Source organism: Emiliania huxleyi (assembly GCF_000372725.1).
Source record: "Emiliania huxleyi CCMP1516 unplaced genomic scaffold EMIHUscaffold_605, whole genome shotgun sequence".
Lineage (NCBI taxonomy): Eukaryota > Haptophyta > Isochrysidales > Noelaerhabdaceae > Emiliania > Emiliania huxleyi.
In genome coordinates this window covers 3,428-21,416 of record NW_005197465.1, presented here as the reverse complement: position 1 = coordinate 21,416, position 17,989 = coordinate 3,428, and the positions used below count along the sequence as shown (strand labels likewise).

Below are 17,989 nucleotides of genomic sequence, written 5' to 3'. Positions count from 1 at the left end.
CGCAGCGCGAACTCGCTCTGAGCCTAGCGCAGCGCCTCGGAAAACACCATTTTGGCTCGCCAACAAGCCCTCCGCGCCCCCACACCGTTAGGATAATACTTTTTCCTTTTTGTTTGCCGGAAAAGTATATATACCCCAAAGCCTGACTGACTGTTCTTCATTATACATTCACCTTCCTACACACATACATACATGGTCTGTAAACCTCTCGTCGCGAATGCTCGAAACTCGGCTTTTGGAAAAAGAAAAACTGGCGCCGCCGTCTCGAAAGCGAGTCTCCCTCACGCCGGCCTCCAGCGCGCGCTGCCCACTCCCCACGAATCTCTTCGCGCCCTCGCCACCGCGCCGCGCTGTCACCTGCGGGGCCGTGGGCTGACTGCTGGGGCGAACGCTCTCCGAGACGCTTGCTCTTCCGCTGCAGGCGAGCATGTCTTGCACCGAGCCGCTGCGCCTGAGTGCTGCTCCCAAGGCTGGAGTGCGCGGCCCGCACGAGCGCCGATTCAACCCGTACGACCACAACGGGGGGTGAGCGCCGCCGCGCCTTTTCGGCCTCACATGCCCCCCCCCCGCGCGTCGGCTGCTGACGCACTCGCGCGCTCTGCCAGGACGGTGCTCGCCGTGGCTGGCACCAACTTTGCCATCGTCGCGGGCGACACACGGATGAGCTCCGGCTTCAACATCCTCTCGCGCAACCAGTCCAAGCTGCTGCAGCTGTGCGCCGCCCCTGCTGCCACCCTCCTGAGGGGCCGCGCTACCAGACCCCGGACCTTAACGGGACCTTCTCGGGTCCTTCACGCCTCGCAGGACGGCGACAACGGTTCTCGCGACGGGCGGCTTCCGCGGCGACGTCTCCACCCTGCAGAAGCTCCTCAAGGCGAAGCTCGTCGAGTATGAGCACAAGCACGGAGAGCCGATGAAGGTTGCACGCGCGCCATCACCCCCTCCTCCCTCGCCGCCTCCACCGTCGCCACCACCTCCCTCACCGCCTCCGCCGTCGCCGCCTCCGCCGTCGCCTCCTCCGCGCTCCCTTCCACCGCCAAGCCCGCCTCCGCCCTCCCCACCACCTCCCCCGATGGCACGCCGTCTGACACGTGGACACGTGGCAGGAGACATCTCGGAACGGCTCATGGGGCCCTTCCTACAGGAGACATCGCGGAACCTTCCCACAGGTGCACGCGATTGCGCAGATGCTCGCAAACACGCTGTACGGCCGCCGCTTCTTCCCCTACTACACGTGGAACATCCTCTCCGGCATGGATGAGAACGGCGTCGGCTGTGTCTACTCGTACGACCCAGTCGGAAACTACGAGCGCGTGCGCGTCAACGTCACCGGCTCGGGCGAGCCGCTCTAGACACCCCAGCAGCCACACTCCCTGAGCACTCCTAGACACGCCGGAGCGTCGAGGCCGCCCAAGCCCGAGCCGCTCGTGGCCAGCCTCTCTCGCCGACCGAGGGGGAACGCTTAGGACGCGTCCTACGCGCGTCCTACGCGCTTCGCGTCCACTAGGCGAGCCGCTGATCCAGCCGCTTCTTGACAACCAGTTCGAGAGGCAGCACCAGCAGCTCGCGTCCAAGCCGCCGCCGCTGAGCGTGGGCCAGGATTTGGCCGAGGCGACGCCGGCCGTCGGCGACGCCCCTTCCTGCGCCGCGCGGGACGCGTCCGGGACGTGTCCACTAGGCGACTGCCATCGTCAAGGACGCCTTCTACTCGGCGGGCGAGCGGGACATCTACACGGGCGACACGATGGAGGTGTGCGTTATCACAAAGGATGGGGTCAAGCTCGAGTCCTTTGAGCTCAACGTCGACTGAGCTCACTGCGCCAGCTGGCCGTCGGTGGGTGCCCTTCGCGCGGACAGCGTGCCGCCTCGCGCATGCACACAGCGCACGTTCCCGGTGCACATTCGTCGGTCCGGCACACACACGTTGAGACTCCGGGGTGCAGCCTCATCTAGCCGCACGCAGCACCAGTACGGCAAAGGTCAGTCGTCAGAGGACATCGCGCGCCGCCGAGAGTCGACCGGCACGCAACAAAGAAGTCAGAACGACACCAGTTTCAATAAAATAGAGCGAGTGTGTAAAGGGTGTGGTGTGTGGAGGTGTGGACCGTGAGTTGACGGAAATCCGGGGACGCGACCCACCTCGCCATAGACGGTCCCGCGCCTCGCCGCTATGACGGCGGCCGGCGGGACACACCCGCCGCACCGTCCGCTGTGCAGCGGTCTTTGTCCGGAGTGAAAAGTCCAACGCGCTCGTCGGTGACGGTGTCCCCGGATTTCGCCGCGCTCGGCGAACCTCGACAGGCGACAGCGCCTTCGGTGGCATGCAGCTCTTTGGACTTTGCGCCTGAAGCCTGGAGAGCAGCTCCTCTGCTGCTCACAACACGCTCTCACGCTCTGCACAGTTGGCACAGCCTACTGTGCGGCTGCCACAGCTGTCACCGCGATGGGCTCGCCCTCACTGGCCCTCAGTCACTTGTGCTGCGGCTTGTGTGAGCGACACTGCGCGGCGACTGCCGGCACACTGTGAGACCATGGGTGTGAGGTAAACCCACGCTACCCCACCAGCGCTTGGTCACATCAGCCCTGAGGTCATATCCTTCAATTCCTTCTCCTCTGTTGATGACAACACTTGTCTACTCGCTGGAGCCGAGCAGGAGGGCCCGGCGCACAACCCCTGGTCAACTCACGGTCCACACACCTTGTAGACCCACCCGCCGCGCAAAGACTTGCCAAAGAAACGAAAGTCGCGTGCCGACGGCCGGGCGCGGCCGCCAGCGGCAGCGCGCGTGTATCGTACAGCCCACGATTAGTGAGGCGCGAGGTGAGGAATTCTTGAGATCGGACTGGGGCGGTTGGTCCAAGACCTTTGCATGCAAAACTGGTCGTAACGCTAACGGGGCTCGGCCTCGGGGGGGAACGGAAAATGGCAAATCGCGGTCGGTGGGATTCCACCGACATGAGAACGCCGTTTTGGTTGCTGTCTCGCAGGAAACCGGGATCTGAAGATCCATCGTCCGTCACCTTGGCGCGATGCGCTGTCGATACCAAGACCAAGACCACACCCGTGGTGGGAGGGCCGAAGTGCGAAGAGAGGCGCCCGTGGGGACCCCGCAATTCCCTTCCCCCCTCGGAGGGGGCCGGACGAGGCGTACCCCGAGGGCCCCGCTCTTTCCTTCGCATAGCGGCCACTCTTCGGATCGCTGGTCGAGCGACCCGGGGGATGCCCCGCGCGCCTGACCCAGGCGCGAGAACGAATCTGCGAGGCGTGGCCGCTTATGCGGCCCGATGGGGAGGAGTAGGGCGGACTACGGGGATCGGCTTCTTACACAGCCCCTCCTTGCAGCGAGCCCCCTCCAACCCACCCGCGCTAGGTCTCGGGTTTGACGCATGGGGTCACTCCCGCGACTCGTGAACTAGCCGGGGCAGTCGGAGAAGGGGCAACTCCGTGCACTGACGGTCGGCCGCCAGAAAACACGCCTGCGTGGATCGCGTCACACCAATCCTCGCTACCCAACGCGGCCAAAGGATATCCACCTCGAGAACCTCGAGAGAACACCCCAGTTGTCGCAGCTACCAGGTACTCGAGCTTCTAGATACCACTTGGAGCACTTGGAGTGCAGTCATCAACCTCACATCCAGGGCCGGGGAGCTAAGAAGCGCACCCAGCGGGCCGGATGATCGGCATCGGGCTACGGGCTAGAGAGCCCCCTGACCCCTAGGGGGGGTGCGCGTTCGCAGGGAAAGGGCCGTAAAGTAAACACGGGTCTCCGAGGGTTAGCTCCGCGCTCCAGGTTTCCCCTAGCAGCAGACCGCCCCCTCTACTCGAAGCTATAATGGACACCAGACACGAACATGACACACATTCCCACACGACATCACCGCTCAGGGCCCCCTTCTCGCGGGGTCCTCGTCTTCCACTCCGGGGGGGGCTCCCCTCTCCCCCGGGCTCACCCTCCTGTTCGCTCTCCGATGGTTGTCCGACGGGCGCGGGGCCCGACCTCCCCTCCTAGCCTTTTTTGGCTGTGGCCCCGCCGCCGTCTCGTCCCCTCTGCCCGACCTTGTCGACCCCGCCGACGATGATCCCGTGCCCGACCCCCCGGGTAAGGGCGGCGGTATTGTGCCGTGTCGCCACCCCGCCCATGGAGGTCGGGCCGGCTCTCCCTGGTCGACGAGTCGCGCCCGCATCCGCGGCCTCTCTATCGTTCTCGGCTCGCCCCTCCCCTCCGCCAGCTCCTCCTCAAGCTCGGGGAGGCGTGGCCCTCCTTGTCGCAGATCCCGGTGGTCCGGCTGCCACTGCGACGGGCCTTCCCCCGGTGAGCTCGTACGTCCCGACTCCACTCGCAGAGGCCGCGTCAGCTCATCTCTCGCCTCCTCCGACAACTGACCCCAAGCCCCCCCTGGGGCCCTCCAGCGTCGGCCTTCCGGCTCGCCGGCGGGCCCGTTATCGTATTGCGGCAACTCCCCTCCCCCAGCTCCTCCTCCCGGGTACTCCAGCCTCCGGCGGGGCGGTTCCGGATCCCCCAGGTTATTCCGGGCGGGTCCATACGGTGGCGGCCCCGCCGGCGGCGGGGGTGGAGGCGGCGGCAGGGGTGGCGGGTACGGTGGCGGCCCCCCTCGCGGCCGTAACGCCTGGTGTGGAGCCGCTGGGGCGGCCCCTCGACCCTGCAGCCGTTCCAGCGGCGGGGGCGGAGGTGGTAGTGTGGGTGGCGGAAACGGTGGCGGCACTGGCGGCCGCACCGCCTGGTGTGGAGCCCCAGCGGCGGCCCCTCGACCCAGCGGCCGCTCCAGCAGCGGGGGCGGAGGCGGTGGTGGGGGGGGCGGGCATGGTGGCGGTGCCGGCAGCCGCAACGCCGTCGGCCGTCCACCCCACTTGTGGGGGGGGGGCTAGCTAAATGAAACACCCCTCTGACAGGCTCACAGCTGTGGTTGTCGGCCCCGGGGGGGGCAGCTACTACCATGGCCGCTCACCTTGAGGCGAGCCTCTGCTGGGGCGCCGTATTATCGGGCAGCGCCTGCGAGAGGCCGACGGGAAAGAGCGGAGGGAGCTTCAGAGACAAGTTCTGCACCCGCTGCCGATTGCGAGGCGTGACTGTGCCTGCGGGCCGAGTGCGAGTGCCGACCGGGATTTGCATGCCCGCGAATTGCCACGCCGGCGGATTTTGGAACAACGCCATTGACGCGTGGGGCTGGCCGCCGTACCGCGTCGCCAACCAGACGCGGGACTGCAACGGCCCAACGCTCGTGATTCTGAAAGACGACTGCCTCGGCGTCCTCTACGGCCTCGTCCCGCTACCCAGCGCCGCGAGTGACCAGATTAGCTTTCGCGTCATGCGGACGCTTGTGCCTTGCGCCTTTGCGGCCCCTTGCTCGCCCGAGGAGCCACACAACGACTTCTCCACGCCGACCACCGTGATGACATCGCTGCCCAACCTCGCTCCGCTGCCATTCGGCGCCCCCGGCTGGCAGCGGCAATACCGATGTGTATCGCTCGTGCCTTGCGCCTTTGCGGTCCCTTGCTCGCCCGAGGAGCCACACAACGACTTCTCCACGCCGACTACCGTGATGACATCGCTGCCCCCCAACCTCGCCTCGCTGCCATTCGGCGCCCCCGGCTGGCAGCGGCAAGACCGATGTGTATCGGCACCCGCCCGCCTCGACTCGCTTGACTCGCTTGACTCGCTGCTCCTCGGCGGCACTGCCTCCCTCGACACAGCCTCCGCCACAACCTCATCCTGCGGCACCGACTCCGCCACGGGCATGGGCTCACCCGCCCGCCTCGACTCGCTTGACTCGCTGCTCCTCGGCGCCAGCACGTCCTCACTTGCCTCCTGGCTCCTCGAGATCCTGGACGATGACCAGCTTATCCCCGTCGACCTTGCGACGGCGCTCGCCCACGCATCGGCCGTCGTCCGCCGCGGTCGGTGCGGTGACATGCAGCCCTCAGGCGGCAGCCTCGCTGGGCCATCGCAGGAGCCTGAGGCTGCGTCGGAGGAGCGCGAGGCGCCAGCGAAGGAGACTGCCGATGGGCTGCGCTCTTCCGGCGGCGCGACGCGCACCGAGGCGCCGAGGGCATCCGCAGACGAGGCGGCAAAGACCGAGAAGGAGAGGGAACTTCTCGCGAAGCTCGGAGAGGAGAGGATGCAGCTCGGCATCACGGCGAAAATGCTGTGCCAGGGGGTGCTCGCGCTTGTGCCTCACCTCGCTACGGTGATGTCGCCGGACGAGGTGCTCTCCGACCCCGAGCGTGCGAGGGCTTTGATGCGAGAGCTCGCCCCCACGCACGCGTAGACATCTCTCTGTTATCTCTGTTGAGCGCGGTCCGAGCGGTGTTCGACACCGAGTTTTATTATTTTGTTTGTGTTGCTGTTATTCGTGTCTGTTGTATGTGCGTGAATGAACGTGTCTTGTGTGTGTGTATGCGGAGTGCGCCGTGTTTGTTCGGGGTGTCTCCCATCTCTCGCCCGCTCGCCCCCTCGTTGTGGTTCGAACATTAGATTTGGTGAGACGGAAAATAGTGGTCGTGTCCGTCTCTGTGCTTTTGCGTGACTTGTGTGCTTCTACCACCATAATAACATCCCGTCACGCACAGCTCGAGCCCTACATCCCCCTCTTCTCTACCATAATTGGGCTGTCGCTGCTGGACTGGATTCGGTCTGGGGAAGGTATGGTACTTGTCCCCGGCTGTACCACCACAAGCCCTTGCAAACTAGGGCTGCGAGGAGGAAAGACGTCCCCCCAGCCCCACTGTCCTGTAACGGGCTAGCTCAAGGTTGCCTTAGATAAATGACATGTGCATGCACATGACATGTACATGTACATGTCATGTTGTTGTGCATGTGCATGTGCATGTGCATGTCTTGAAATGGCGGTGCCCCCCTTGGGGTCATCTTTGGTGGCCGGGTTGTGATACGCGTCCCATCCCAGCGCATCCTGGCAGTTGCTACTAGGTCGAAGCGTCCGACTTCGTAGTAGTGCATCTCTTGTCCGAATATTGCGTCTACGTGGTCTCGAGTTGCTGCACTTAAAATGCTTGCTAGCTTTTTCCTAGAACCGTTAAAATTGTACGTGATTAACTTAACCATTGTCTTGGTGGGGTGGTGAGGTAATTCGCTGGCTAGCTCACGCTCACTGTCTCGGGTGTCCCCTCGCGTCGCAGTGTCTGGTATAGCGAATACCGAATTGGTTACGGCTTTTTACGGCTTACGGTTACGCGTTTACACGGCTCTCCGTCGACATGGATGTTTTAAATACTCTCGAGGACTCGAGGCCACCGCATTCTGGAGGACGACCCCGGCTTGCGGACCCCCCCCCGCCATACCGCACACGACATCGTTTGACGCCCGAATGCCACGCATCGCGGGTGTCGCTCCTCACATCGCGAAGGGGAGGGTGAACCACGGACGGCCGGACGGCTCCTCGACCGCCGTGCAAAGCTCGCTTCCGAACTCTCCCGCCGGGCAGGTAGGGCCCCAAAGGGGGGCTACCTAGAGAACACACCTTCCTCCCTCCCTCTCTCTCCCCTTTCTGCTTGCTTTCTCCCAAGCTAACTAGCTAGGAGTGGTTCGACCCCACACAAACCCGGAGGGGTGATGTCGGGCGGCCGGGTGGGGCTGCGGCTGGAGCTAGCATGGCTCGATAGAGCCGAGACCCCGTGTTGAGGCGGCGCTCCTTCGGCGGCTGTTGAATCAGCAGATTCGACCTCATATCTCCAGTACTCTCATCCCAGTGGATGGACGTCCGTACGTCCCTTTGTGTTCCTCTCCCCGTCCCCCGTCCGCCAGCGAGACGCGCTCAGTCGCTGGCGGCCGCAGTTTTTCTGTGAGAGGAGGAGGCTGCGCTGCACACAAGCACGGGTGCGGGGAGGGGCTTCTCCTGGGTCCTGCGGAGTCGTGCGTCGTGCGCAGGGCTCCTCTTTGCTTCCTTCTCTACTGTACTCTAGAGTCTAGACTGTACTCCCTACTATCATCTCGTTCTCGGGTCCGAGGGCCGCCTCAACTGGAGTAGGGAAATTTGGATTTTGGTCAAACGCCTGCTGGGGGCAGCTTCGCGGAAGTATTCCGGAAGCCAGATGATCCCCCAGCAGGCACACACACACGGAGGTGACAGGGGATGGTGGTGGGTTCAAGCAAAGAAGGGGAGGGAGAGAGCGACGCGGCGAGCGCAGGCGGCGAGCGTGCACGTCGCCTGTGCGGCGTCTTGTTCACTCCCCTTTGAGCTACCTTTGTGCCCCCTTAGGGGCACCCCTCCTGCGCTGCGCGTATGGTCACCCCTCCCTTCCGCCCTGTTGTTTTGGATGCCCCGCTCCGAGAAAGCATGTCTCGCAGCTGCGAGAAAAGACCTTCTCGGGTCCGAGGGCCGCCTCAACTGGAGTAGGGAAATTTGGATTTTGGTCAAACGCCTGCTGGGGGCAGCTTCGCGGAAGTATTCCGGAAGCCAGATGATCCCACTTGTCAACAGCAGGCGCCAGCGCCAATCAAATCTCCCTAGTGATGTTGACAACGGGCAAGTCGAGATGGGCAATCTGACCATGAGTCGTTCATCGGGGATGAACTCCACGTAGTAGTTAATGGGTTCCGATCGGCCAACCGTCTCGCGACAGAGCCACCGAAGAACAGTGGGAGGGCTTTACCGACCCGACTCGGCTGAGCCGTCGGTGCCCGCCGCCCTCGCACGCCCATAGGACGACGATGACGACAGCAGGAGCTCGGCGCGAGCCGATTTAACTCCTGCCCCATTGTTGTAAGGTGCGTATGGCTCGGAACGTGAAGCGATGTAGTAGCTCGAATTGGCGTGAACACCGGCTTGCTGCGCGGCGGGTCAACCCCATTATGCGCAGTCATCCGGAATTCACCCAATCGTTGAGCTGAGTTGCCCCGACGGTAGGATGCCGTGTCAGTTGCCCCGACGGTAGGATGCCGTGTCAAGGTCCAGCTGGGCGCTAGGCGCCCCGCCGCACTGGCGCAGGGCGCGACGGCAGTGGCGGCGGTTTGTGCTGACGGCGGCAGCGCTTCGAAGCGGGAGCGACGGGCCACTGTCATTCAAGCAAAGAAGGGGAGGGAGAGAGCGACGCGGCGAGCGCAGGCGGCGAGCGTGCACGTCGCCTGTGCAGCGTCTTGTTCACTCCCCTTTGAGCTACCTTTGTGCCCCCTTAGGGGCACCCCTCCTGCGCTGCGCGTATGGTCACCCCTCCCTTCCGCCCTGTTGTTTTGGATGCCCCGCTCCGAGAAAGCATGTCTCGCAGCTGCGAGAAAAGACCTTCCCGTCCTACCAGAGAAGCGAGCCCCTGCACACGAAGCACGATCTTGGCGTGTGAGGGATCTTCACAATCCGTCCCCTCACCCTGCGTGGTCACTGTCTCCCCGACGCCCGAGCGCCCGACACTAGAATAGAGCGCTGAGCGGCGCGAGCCGCGTCCCGCGAGTAATTTAAATGCAGCCCTCGGCCACGCTCTCGGGAGTCTGGAGGATATTTTTACCGTAAGACGAAGCCTAAGTGCAGCACCTTCGACCAACGTGCTATAGGTCGCGGAGCGAGTCCCACGGCCGCTCAGCGCTCACGCCCTCGCGGAACCACATCGTGGCGATCCACTTGCGCCCCTCGCGCAGCGGGCAGCCCGAGTGCTCGGTGACGCCGTTGTCCATCGCCGCGGCCCACCCCGTCGGCGAGCCCTCGTCGCGCAGCTTGTAGCCAAAGAAGAGGAGCTGCCCCGGCTTGGGCACCACCTTGAGGCCGACGCGCGTGAAGAGGGTGTCGCCGCCTCGGTCAGCCGTCTCGCAGTAGACGAGCCCGGTGGCGATCCGCTTCCCCTCGCGCCACGGCCCGCCGTTGCACTCTCCGTCGCAGTGGGCGCGGTACTGGGCAGAGGGGCAGTTGCGAGGCTGAGAGGTCATGGTGCAAGGTGGCTTCCGATATATCGCGGAGGTCTCGATAAAATCACACTGGTAATGGGGTGTGCACAAGGCGGCGCACGTACGCTGGGAGAGGAGGCGCCGCGCCCGTCGGGCGGTCATTGCTCTCAATCCCGCCGCGGCCTCGTGCGATCTCGTGCGATCTCGGCGAGATCTCGCCTGGTCGCCGTCGTCCTTGTAGTAGACAGCGTTGACCGGCTCCTGGCCCGGGCCCTCCATCAGCGTCTCGTACCCGGCCGCCTCTCGCGCAAAGGCAAACAGACGCCGCGCGAGCGCTGTGACGGGCCTGGGCGGTGGGAGAGGCCAGACGCTTAGTCGAGACATCTGGACGGCAAAGCACCGACGAGCGGCCCGGGAAGACTAGGATTCCGAAGACTGGGAAGCGGGTGTGGGCAGCGGGGTTGCGCGGTGGGAGGCTCTCAACAGGCTCTCGGAATGGCTCTCGGAAGGCTCTCGGACGGCGCCGGTTCGGGTCATCGTACTCCGGGTACATGTTGACCTAAGAACAAACAATGCCATTCTTGGTGAGGAGCACTGAGAACGCACGTCGTTCTCCGGATGCTGACCGAGTAAGAGCGGCGCGCGGCGGAGAAGCCGCCGCCCGAGACCACCGAGCGGCCCATCCTCGGAACGGTCGCATTCACCATCGCCTCGCACTCGGCCCGAGAGACAAACCCGTCGACCACGTAGATTGGCGGTTCTTCACGCAGCACCCCCACACTGTACTCGACGGCGGGCGGCGGCGGGCGGCGCGACGCGCCAGGGGGCGGCGAGCAATCGACGGCCGCGGCGCGGCGCTTGAGCGAGTGCCATCCCTCCGCGGCTGCCACGTCGTCGGCCGCCGACTTGAACATCATGCGGTGCCGACGCCCGTGAGCTCGCTCGCTGGAGGCATAGGTGAAGCCCTGGCACCGCGCGTGTGAGGCGCAGAGCGAGAGCGCCTCCGCCTCGCTCATCTCGCCTAGTACCATACCTCCCGTGGTATCGAATCCAGTGTGGGTTCATTCCCGTGGGCGGTGCGGTATCATCTCGCCGTCGAGCTCGCCGAGGCTGTCCCCCGCCGGCAGGAAGCCTCTCCTGTACAGGAACGCCCCCTCCGCGCCTCCCCCGCCCCCAACCCCGCCGCCCGCCTCTTCGCGCTCGGCTGCCGCGCAAGGGTCGTGCGGCGTGTGCGTCCAAGCGAAGCGGCGGCTTGGCGTCGAGCCGGGCCCCGACGCGTCACAGCTGTAGTCGCGCAGCAGGTCCTTGAGTCGGTGCGACGACGCGTACCCGGCCTCTCCAGCGTGCGAGGGCAGTGGCGCAAGCGGATCAAAAGTGTGTGGGACAGTCGCAAAGGGAGGATGCGTGCTCGTCGGGTCACCCATCGCCACGAGCAGCCTGTCGACCACGCACTGCATCCAAACCTCGCCAAGCGTGTGGCCGATGCGCTCGCGGCACTCGTCGGCGGCAGCAGTGAAGGCCGCGGGCGCCTCCGGAGCATCGGCTTCAGAGAGGGCCCGCCGTTCGCGCGGCAGGAGGCCGCCGAACCCGGCAGCGGCGGCGGCCCAGAGCAGGAACCCTCCGCGCATGTGTGTGTCGAGTGTTTGCTTGCTGCTGGGTGTCTCGCGTGCACTGAAGCTTGCAGTTAGTCGCGCGCGAGGAGTATCGACACGACTTCTGGGCCTTCCGGCGGTTCGCGAAAAAGAATTTGCGCAGAATTTATTTCGCAAGAGCGGGCAGATGACGGAGCCGCATCCATTGCCATTGACAGTCGCCTTCATCCAGGATGCTGTCAAGAAGCTCCGTGCCGTTGGCGTGCGAAGAAGCTCGACGCCGACCAGCCAGAGATGCCGCAGTCCTCGAGAGCACCATCGAGTAGACACTCTGTCGAAGGTGCGCTCCAGCAGCTCTCCCAGCTCCTCATCGTCGTCCATGATCACGCTCCCCACAGGGGCAGGGCCCCCAAAAAGAAAGTAAAAAAGAAATGGGCCACCCCCGATCGCAGCACTTCGTGTTGGAGGTCGAGATATTGAGATTGTGACTAGGAGGGAGGGACGTTGGGGATTCTCAAAGGTATACCCTTGGAATGGCCGGATCCAGCCTTAAAAGTACGAGATCGCGCGCGCTTCGCGCGCTGCACCGCCTATTCTCCGCGGCTGAGTGACGACGCGTGCCGTGTGCCAGCAGAGTTGGGCGCGCGCGCGGCGCGACGGCCTCGTGTGTCCCTTTTTGAGCCGGAAAGCTATTTTCTTTTGCATTTTGGGTCCTGTGGGCACCCTCTATCTATGGCTCAGACACTCTGGACTGCTCTTGGTCCCTTCTGATGCCCTAGGCTACACCTGTGGGCCTTACCTGGGGTTCTAGGGGCCGGGCAGGGTTTGCCCCCCGAAACTGGCCCGAGGAACCTTAAGAGAGTAGCAGGGGTAACACCTGGGCGCTGGGGTACACCAAAAAGAAGGTTGTGTCTGGGAGGGAGGGAGTGGGGTGCAGGTTGCTCACACACCCACCGCGCCACGGCACCAGGCCGGTGCGCTTTGCACTCTACGTCTACGCGGAATGCCGTGCACAGGGGCTCCTGGTCCTGCCCGGGCGTGGAGATGCGAGGGTCGCCCCCCCTTGCCCCACCACTTTGTGTGTGTGGAGACGTTTACCTTACCTTACCTTACGCTTACCTTACCTTGCCAAAAACAAAAAGAAAATCAGCTGCAGGAATTCCTCTCCAAGACCCTTGCCCGTTCCTCCGGGTAAACGAAAGAGGCCGCCGTGGGTTATGTCTTGGGTTTGTCGGAGCCCTCGGAGCCAACAGTGGTAGTAACGCTGTCACTCAAAGAGACCGTCGCCCTCGTACAGCGGACCTAGCACCGCTCGCGGGTCCGGGTAGTCCTGCAGCGCGCTGGCGTGCTGCGCGTCGGCCACCACGCCGGGCATGTCGTGCGTCTCCGGCCGGCAGAGCGACAGCTGGAAGTGGACGTGCGGAGGCCAGCCTGAGTGACGCACTCGCCCGGCTGAGGGCGAGGGAGGGCACCCACTAACGGTGGACGGGACCGGGGAGGCATTCGGGGCCGGCCAAAAGGCGGTCAGGTGTTCACTCGAGTGATGCAGTCATCCGGGCGCAGGAGCCCAAGATCTCCCCGGGATGACCCCCCCCCCCCCTCCCGAGCCTAGCATGGGCGCCTCCGTTCTCGTGCGTGCCGCCCAGCCAGCCGAGCACCTCACCCCGCGCCACCTTGTCGCCAGGTCGCCACCGCACGCTGCTGTCCGCCGAGAGGTGACCGTGCAGCGCCCAGACGTCAACGCCGCAGAGCCGGTGCTCTGTCACCACCACGTGGCCGTAGTCGAGCGCCGCGGCCTGCAGTACGCGCGCCGAGTTACCTGCCGCAGTGGCGGGGCTGCTGGGGCGCCAAGGGTCGGGTGAGAGTGCGTGGCGCACGTTGTAGCCGGAAGAGTGGACAGTGCCGTCCGCCACGGCGTGCACCGCTGTGCCGACCGGGCCGCCGATGTCAATCCCGATGTGGATGTCGCGCCGCTGCGAAGGCGGCACGCCCGCGGCCCAAGGGTCGGCCCTGGGAGGCGGGAGGCGGCGGTGCACGTGGGTGGGAGGGAGGGTGTAGGTAGGCGAGGCAGGCGTCCCTCCAAAGAGCTCTGACGTGTACATTGATCGCCGCCGCTCGTTGTAGCGCCCAACGTCGTAGCCATGGCCCGTCTCTGAGAGCGGTGCCTGGCCCTCGAGCCCACGCGTGAAATCGCGGACGAGGTACGGGTGCTCCCAAAGGCCTGGCACGAGCGGAGCGAAAGAACTGCCGGCGAAGCGCCCGCTCCCTGGAATCAGTTTCATGCGGGGCAGTGAGGAGACCGCGGCGCAGGAGCCCCGGGTTCGGCGATTCCGGTTGGTGGTCAGCCACTCGGAGAAGGCCGCCCGCAGTTCTCGAGGTTCTCGAGGTGGTTGGCCGCGTTGGGTTGCGGCCAGCGAGCGGTAGAGCTCTATAGGCTACTCGCTTAGTGTGGGTAAACCATAAAAGTAGGTTTGAATTCGTCCACGTAAGGCTTGGTGAGTGGTTGGGGTGGCCTCAGGCATCCCCAAGGGAGCCTCTGCGGTGCCACATAAGCAGCTTGGTGATTGTCGAGACTTTAAAGGATTCGTTTGAAGAAACGCAAACAGGCCAGACACTACTATGGTCACCAGTAAACCATAATTCGACTTTGAGGGATCATATCTCAAAAAGCCGGGAGATAGCATAGCATTATTGTTGCATATTATGCCACATAAGGTCAAACTTGACCCCACAAGCATCAAGAACCCGATGCTCCGGCTCGACTGTGCCGGCACACTGCCTCCTCGCGCCAGCTGCTCGCAGGCCGTCGCGGCCCGTGGTGCACCAGAGAGAGAGGTCGACGCGTTGCCCCCGCCGGCGACCCCGCGCGGCTCAGGCCAGCCAGAAGGTGTGTGGTGACGGCGCCGTGGCAGGAGTGCGGAGAAGAGCTCGCCGAACGCGAGCAGCAGATGGCCAAAGTGTGCCAGCGCGAGAGCCTCGCGAGCGGGCGCAGAAGGAGCTCGCCGTGACACGATGCCGGGCGGTGGTGGTGCTCTGGCGGCTGTGCACAGTGGGCAAAGTCAGGCTGCAACAGGGCAGCACGGTGGTAGTGCCCTGCTGCAGCCTGGCCTGACATGCACAGGGCGAACAGAGGCGGTACTATCGTCCGGCGCTCGTCACCGAATCTGGGCGAACTTCGACCGCCGCCACAGCTCACCACGAGCACGCAGCGACAAAATGTTGACTGTACGGAAGTTGAGGCTGGTCGAGAGGAAGAGGCTGCCGTGCGAGCCGGCAGCAGGCTGGCTCGTCGTGGACTGCAGCGGCGACCAGGGGGTCTGAACCTCTGGAAAAGAAATTCGGCGCCGCGAACGCAGGCTTTCCCATCTTCGCTGGTTCGCCGAGGCTGGGCAGTCTCCGCCGGCCGCAGCCCGAAGACGCAGCCTTGCAGAGGACGCGTTAGCGGTCAGATGGGTCCAATTTTGAGCCTCGGAGGAGCTCCCGTTGCCTCACGGCGGCTGCTAGACGAGGGCCGGACGCCTCTCAGGCGCCGGCGACTCAACTTTGATCCGGCGGCCTATTTATTGAGGGTGGCTTCACGACTCCGGCCCTCGCACGCGCCCACACGACCCCCTGGACCGGCCTGTCCGACCCACCCCTCTCGACGCGCACCACGCGCCCGACGCAGGAGCCGCGCGGAAGTCGGCGCTCGACGTCGCCGCTCGACCTCCGCCGCGAGAGGCGTCTCGCGGGGCCTGTTCGAGCGTAGTCAGGAGCGCCGCCGCTCCCCCTGGCCATGGGGCACGTGCGGGCCCTTGCCCGTGCCGCCCGTGTGCCGACACGGACCGTTTGACGCCGTCGGTTCTCTTCACACTCGCCCGCGCCTTCGGCCCGCCCGCCACGCCTCCCGCCCCCCGCGGCGACGCCCCGCCAGAGCGATTAATTGGCCGTCGACCTCCGTCCCCTCGTCTGCAGGGGCCGCTCTGCTGACTTGAGCTCTCCGCGGCGCGATTTCTGCAGTTGAGATCGCCTCCCGCCCGCCTCCCGCCCGCCTCGCGTGCCTCTGCTCTCCCGCCCCGCCCAAGCGGCGCCGCGCACGCGAGACGCCCTCTCGAGGCGGAGCCCGTTCAATGTCGCGCTAAAAGCGTGATCGCGTCTCGTTTACGGTGCATACTCACAACCACGCACACCATGTCCCGCTCAGGCTCCTACCGGATAATCATACCCTCCACGACACCGGCGTACATGGCGACGGTCCCGTGCACCGGCGCCGTGCCGAGCCGTCCTCCTGCTCGGCAACCAGCTCCGCCGTGTCTCGATGCCGGCAGCATCCGGTGCGTCGCCGCCGGCGACACCGCCCGCTGCGGCGAGTGGCATGTGCGGTGGCGCGCCCTGCTGCGTGGCCGCCGCCGGCTCGGACGTGGCCGCGGCTGGAGCCGGGCCTGGGTCGGTCGCGGCCAGAGCCAAAAATGGAGCGCAGCTAGGGCTGCGCAGCGAACAGGAGCGAGTTCGCGCTGCGGTGCTCAGTACGGCGAGTTCGCTCTGCGGCCTGCTCGGGCTTTATCTCTCGCGTCTCGGCTGCGTTGGCTGCTAAAGTCTTTTTTATCGGTGCGTTTTAGCTGTTTTAGCAGCAAACGTCCGAATTCTGCAGCGATGACCGATCTGGGAGGCTTTCCGGCTTTGCCTTTTTTTGGTCTGGCGCTGTGGTCTCACACACGTCACAGCGATTTGGTGCGAGAGACGGTCTCAGACCCAAAGAGAATGCAGAATCTAATGTTTTTTCACACACAACACAGACACAGACACTGCGCTCCCCTCAGCTCCCGCGCTGGCAGGGAGACGCGAGCCCTGACGGAGTCCGGTGGTGGGGGCCCGCCACGCAGCTATAGCGCCGCCCTGCGCTGACATGGTTCGTGCTGAGCCGCCGCCGCCGCTCGCTCTCGAAGAGCGTCGCGCTGCTGCCCGTTCCCGGAGCGCAGAGCGCGAGTTTGGTGGTCAGGGCCTCGCCTGAGGGGGGGGGGGGGAGTGAGGACGTCACCGAGCGGGTGGGGCTGCCGGGAAGGTGGTGGGCGGGCGTGGATGCACCTCAAGTACGAGCGAGTAGCGGAAAGACCGCCCGCTACTCCGGCGGAAGAGTGCTCCCCCGCCGCCCCCTGGGTCACCCCGAGTGACCTCGCAGCCCACGCCGTGAGGCGCTGCTGCTGTCAGGGGATGTTGGGGGCGTGCAAAGCGGCTGGGAAGAGACGGCCAGGCTCCTCGCGGGCAAAAGACTGACGTGGCCGCCGCATTCAGCCTCCGGCGGGCCTCCGGCGGACGCCTGCGGCGTGACGCTCCGCGCGAACAGCCCCGTCTCGGAAGCGCTGCGGGACGGCCTCGCTTCAGCGTGCGCCTGCCGGGGTGGGGTGGTCACCAGATGAAATCGCGGCCGCAGCTGCTTCGAGGGGTGATTGAGGCCGGGCAGGAACGGCTTCTCCCGAGGTGCCCGCATCGAGTAGGCCGACGCCACAAGCAGGAGGGCTGCGTGGACCTCCTGGGCCTTCTTGGTCGGGTCGCTCCTCCTGGCATGGCGCTCGGCCTGCGAGCACGGGCGGAGCGAGCGGTGAGCGGGCATTGTGCCGCCGGGCGGGGAGCTCCGTCACCCTATCGCGGAGCTCTGGTCCCGCCCCTGGGCCGGGATGCGACCCACAATAAAACCCGTCCCACCCGAAGCGCATCTGCCGGGAACGGCCTGCTCGAAACGGAGGCGCGGCGCGGGCGGCGCGCGGGGCAAACGGGCGCACCTTGGGGGCTCCGAGGGGCTTGCGGACGGGCTTTCAGGCCAGCCGCGGACCGGCGCCGGGTTCTCTCCGCGCCGCGAGCCAGGCGGGGCCGAAGAGGAGGACGGACCGCTCAGTCTGCCATCGTGGCTCTGTGGCGCCCCAGAGACCTCGCAGGCAGGTTCAGACCCCCTGGTCCGAGCCTGGCTCGCGCTGGCATCCGGGATTGCATGGTGTGAGTGTGTGTGAGTGTATGGGGGATGCGCAGTGTGTGGGTGCTCACACCCATGTCTCACAGTGTGACGGCAGTCGCCGAGCAGTGTCGCTCACACAAGCCGCAGCACAAGTGACTGATGGCCAGTGAGGGCGAGCCCATCGCTGTCACAGCTGTGGCAGCCGCACAGTGGGCTGTGCCATCTGTGCAGAGTGTGTGAGCAGCAGAGGAGGAGCAGGCGCACATCGCTTCCAGGGAGGGGGGCGCCTTTTTTTCCACGCCCCACCCCCCCCTTAGCATGTGGTGAAGCCTCTGGGGGGGTCGGGACCCCCCCCCCTAGCATGTGGTGAAGCCTCTGGGGGGGGTCGGACCCCCCCCCTAGCATGTGGTGGGCACCCCCCAGCAGTTCGTGGGCTAGGAATAGCCGCCAGAGAGAGCCGATTTTGCCCCACAAAGTTGTGAAATCGTGGCTGAAAGTCCAATATTTTGGAGAATCTGGCCAGTCTCAAGGCTCATGTAGCTCCAACGGATAAGTTTCTTCGAAAAATGCTGCGAAATGAGTGTAAAATCAAGGGCCCGGAGGGCCCTGACCACGAGTCT

The 17,989-nt window shown here is 65.1% G+C and overlaps 6 protein-coding genes across 6 annotated transcripts; 4 read left to right on the top strand and 2 right to left on the bottom strand.

Annotated features, from left to right (window-relative positions):
* The first annotated feature begins 279 nt into the window (after positions 1 to 279).
* EMIHUDRAFT_446067 (hypothetical protein) lies at positions 280 to 2,078 on the top strand. Its single transcript, XM_005764092.1, has 6 exons — positions 280 to 525; positions 606 to 713; positions 805 to 919; positions 1,170 to 1,338; positions 1,508 to 1,611; positions 1,679 to 2,078. Exons 1-6 carry the CDS (start codon positions 428 to 430, stop codon positions 1,808 to 1,810), a joined length of 726 nt encoding a protein of 241 aa, XP_005764149.1. The 5' UTR covers positions 280 to 427; the 3' UTR covers positions 1,811 to 2,078.
* Positions 2,079 to 5,775: 3,697 nt separating this feature from the next.
* On the top strand, positions 5,776 to 6,288 carry EMIHUDRAFT_371457 (hypothetical protein; the record flags this gene model as incomplete). The annotated part of the gene is made up of 1 exon (XM_005764091.1): positions 5,776 to 6,288. A coding segment is annotated over one exon (513 nt), but the record flags the coding sequence as incomplete, so codon positions are not given.
* A 3,166-nt stretch (positions 6,289 to 9,454) lies between these two features.
* Positions 9,455 to 11,563, bottom strand: EMIHUDRAFT_470882 (hypothetical protein). The gene is made up of 4 exons (XM_005764090.1): positions 10,942 to 11,563; positions 10,455 to 10,869; positions 10,068 to 10,194; positions 9,455 to 9,854 (listed from the first exon to the last, which is right to left on the bottom strand). Exons 1-4 carry the CDS (start codon positions 11,474 to 11,476, stop codon positions 9,516 to 9,518), a joined length of 1,416 nt encoding a protein of 471 aa, XP_005764147.1. The 5' UTR covers positions 11,477 to 11,563; the 3' UTR covers positions 9,455 to 9,515.
* Positions 11,564 to 12,546: 983 nt separating this feature from the next.
* On the bottom strand, positions 12,547 to 13,850 carry EMIHUDRAFT_446063 (hypothetical protein). Its single transcript, XM_005764089.1, has 4 exons — positions 13,517 to 13,850; positions 13,318 to 13,450; positions 13,062 to 13,236; positions 12,547 to 12,871 (listed from the first exon to the last, which is right to left on the bottom strand). Exons 1-4 carry the CDS (start codon positions 13,720 to 13,722, stop codon positions 12,708 to 12,710), a joined length of 678 nt encoding a protein of 225 aa, XP_005764146.1. The 5' UTR covers positions 13,723 to 13,850; the 3' UTR covers positions 12,547 to 12,707.
* Positions 13,851 to 14,143: 293 nt separating this feature from the next.
* Positions 14,144 to 14,552, top strand: EMIHUDRAFT_316931 (hypothetical protein; the record flags this gene model as incomplete). The annotated part of the gene is made up of 2 exons (XM_005764088.1): positions 14,144 to 14,275; positions 14,316 to 14,552. 2 exons carry the CDS (start codon positions 14,144 to 14,146, stop codon positions 14,550 to 14,552), a joined length of 369 nt encoding a protein of 122 aa, XP_005764145.1.
* A 247-nt stretch (positions 14,553 to 14,799) lies between these two features.
* On the top strand, positions 14,800 to 16,071 carry EMIHUDRAFT_371449 (hypothetical protein; the record flags this gene model as incomplete). The annotated part of the gene is made up of 3 exons (XM_005764087.1): positions 14,800 to 15,192; positions 15,395 to 15,438; positions 15,624 to 16,071. A coding segment is annotated over one exon (216 nt), but the record flags the coding sequence as incomplete, so codon positions are not given.
* Positions 16,072 to 17,989: the final 1,918 nt, after the last annotated feature.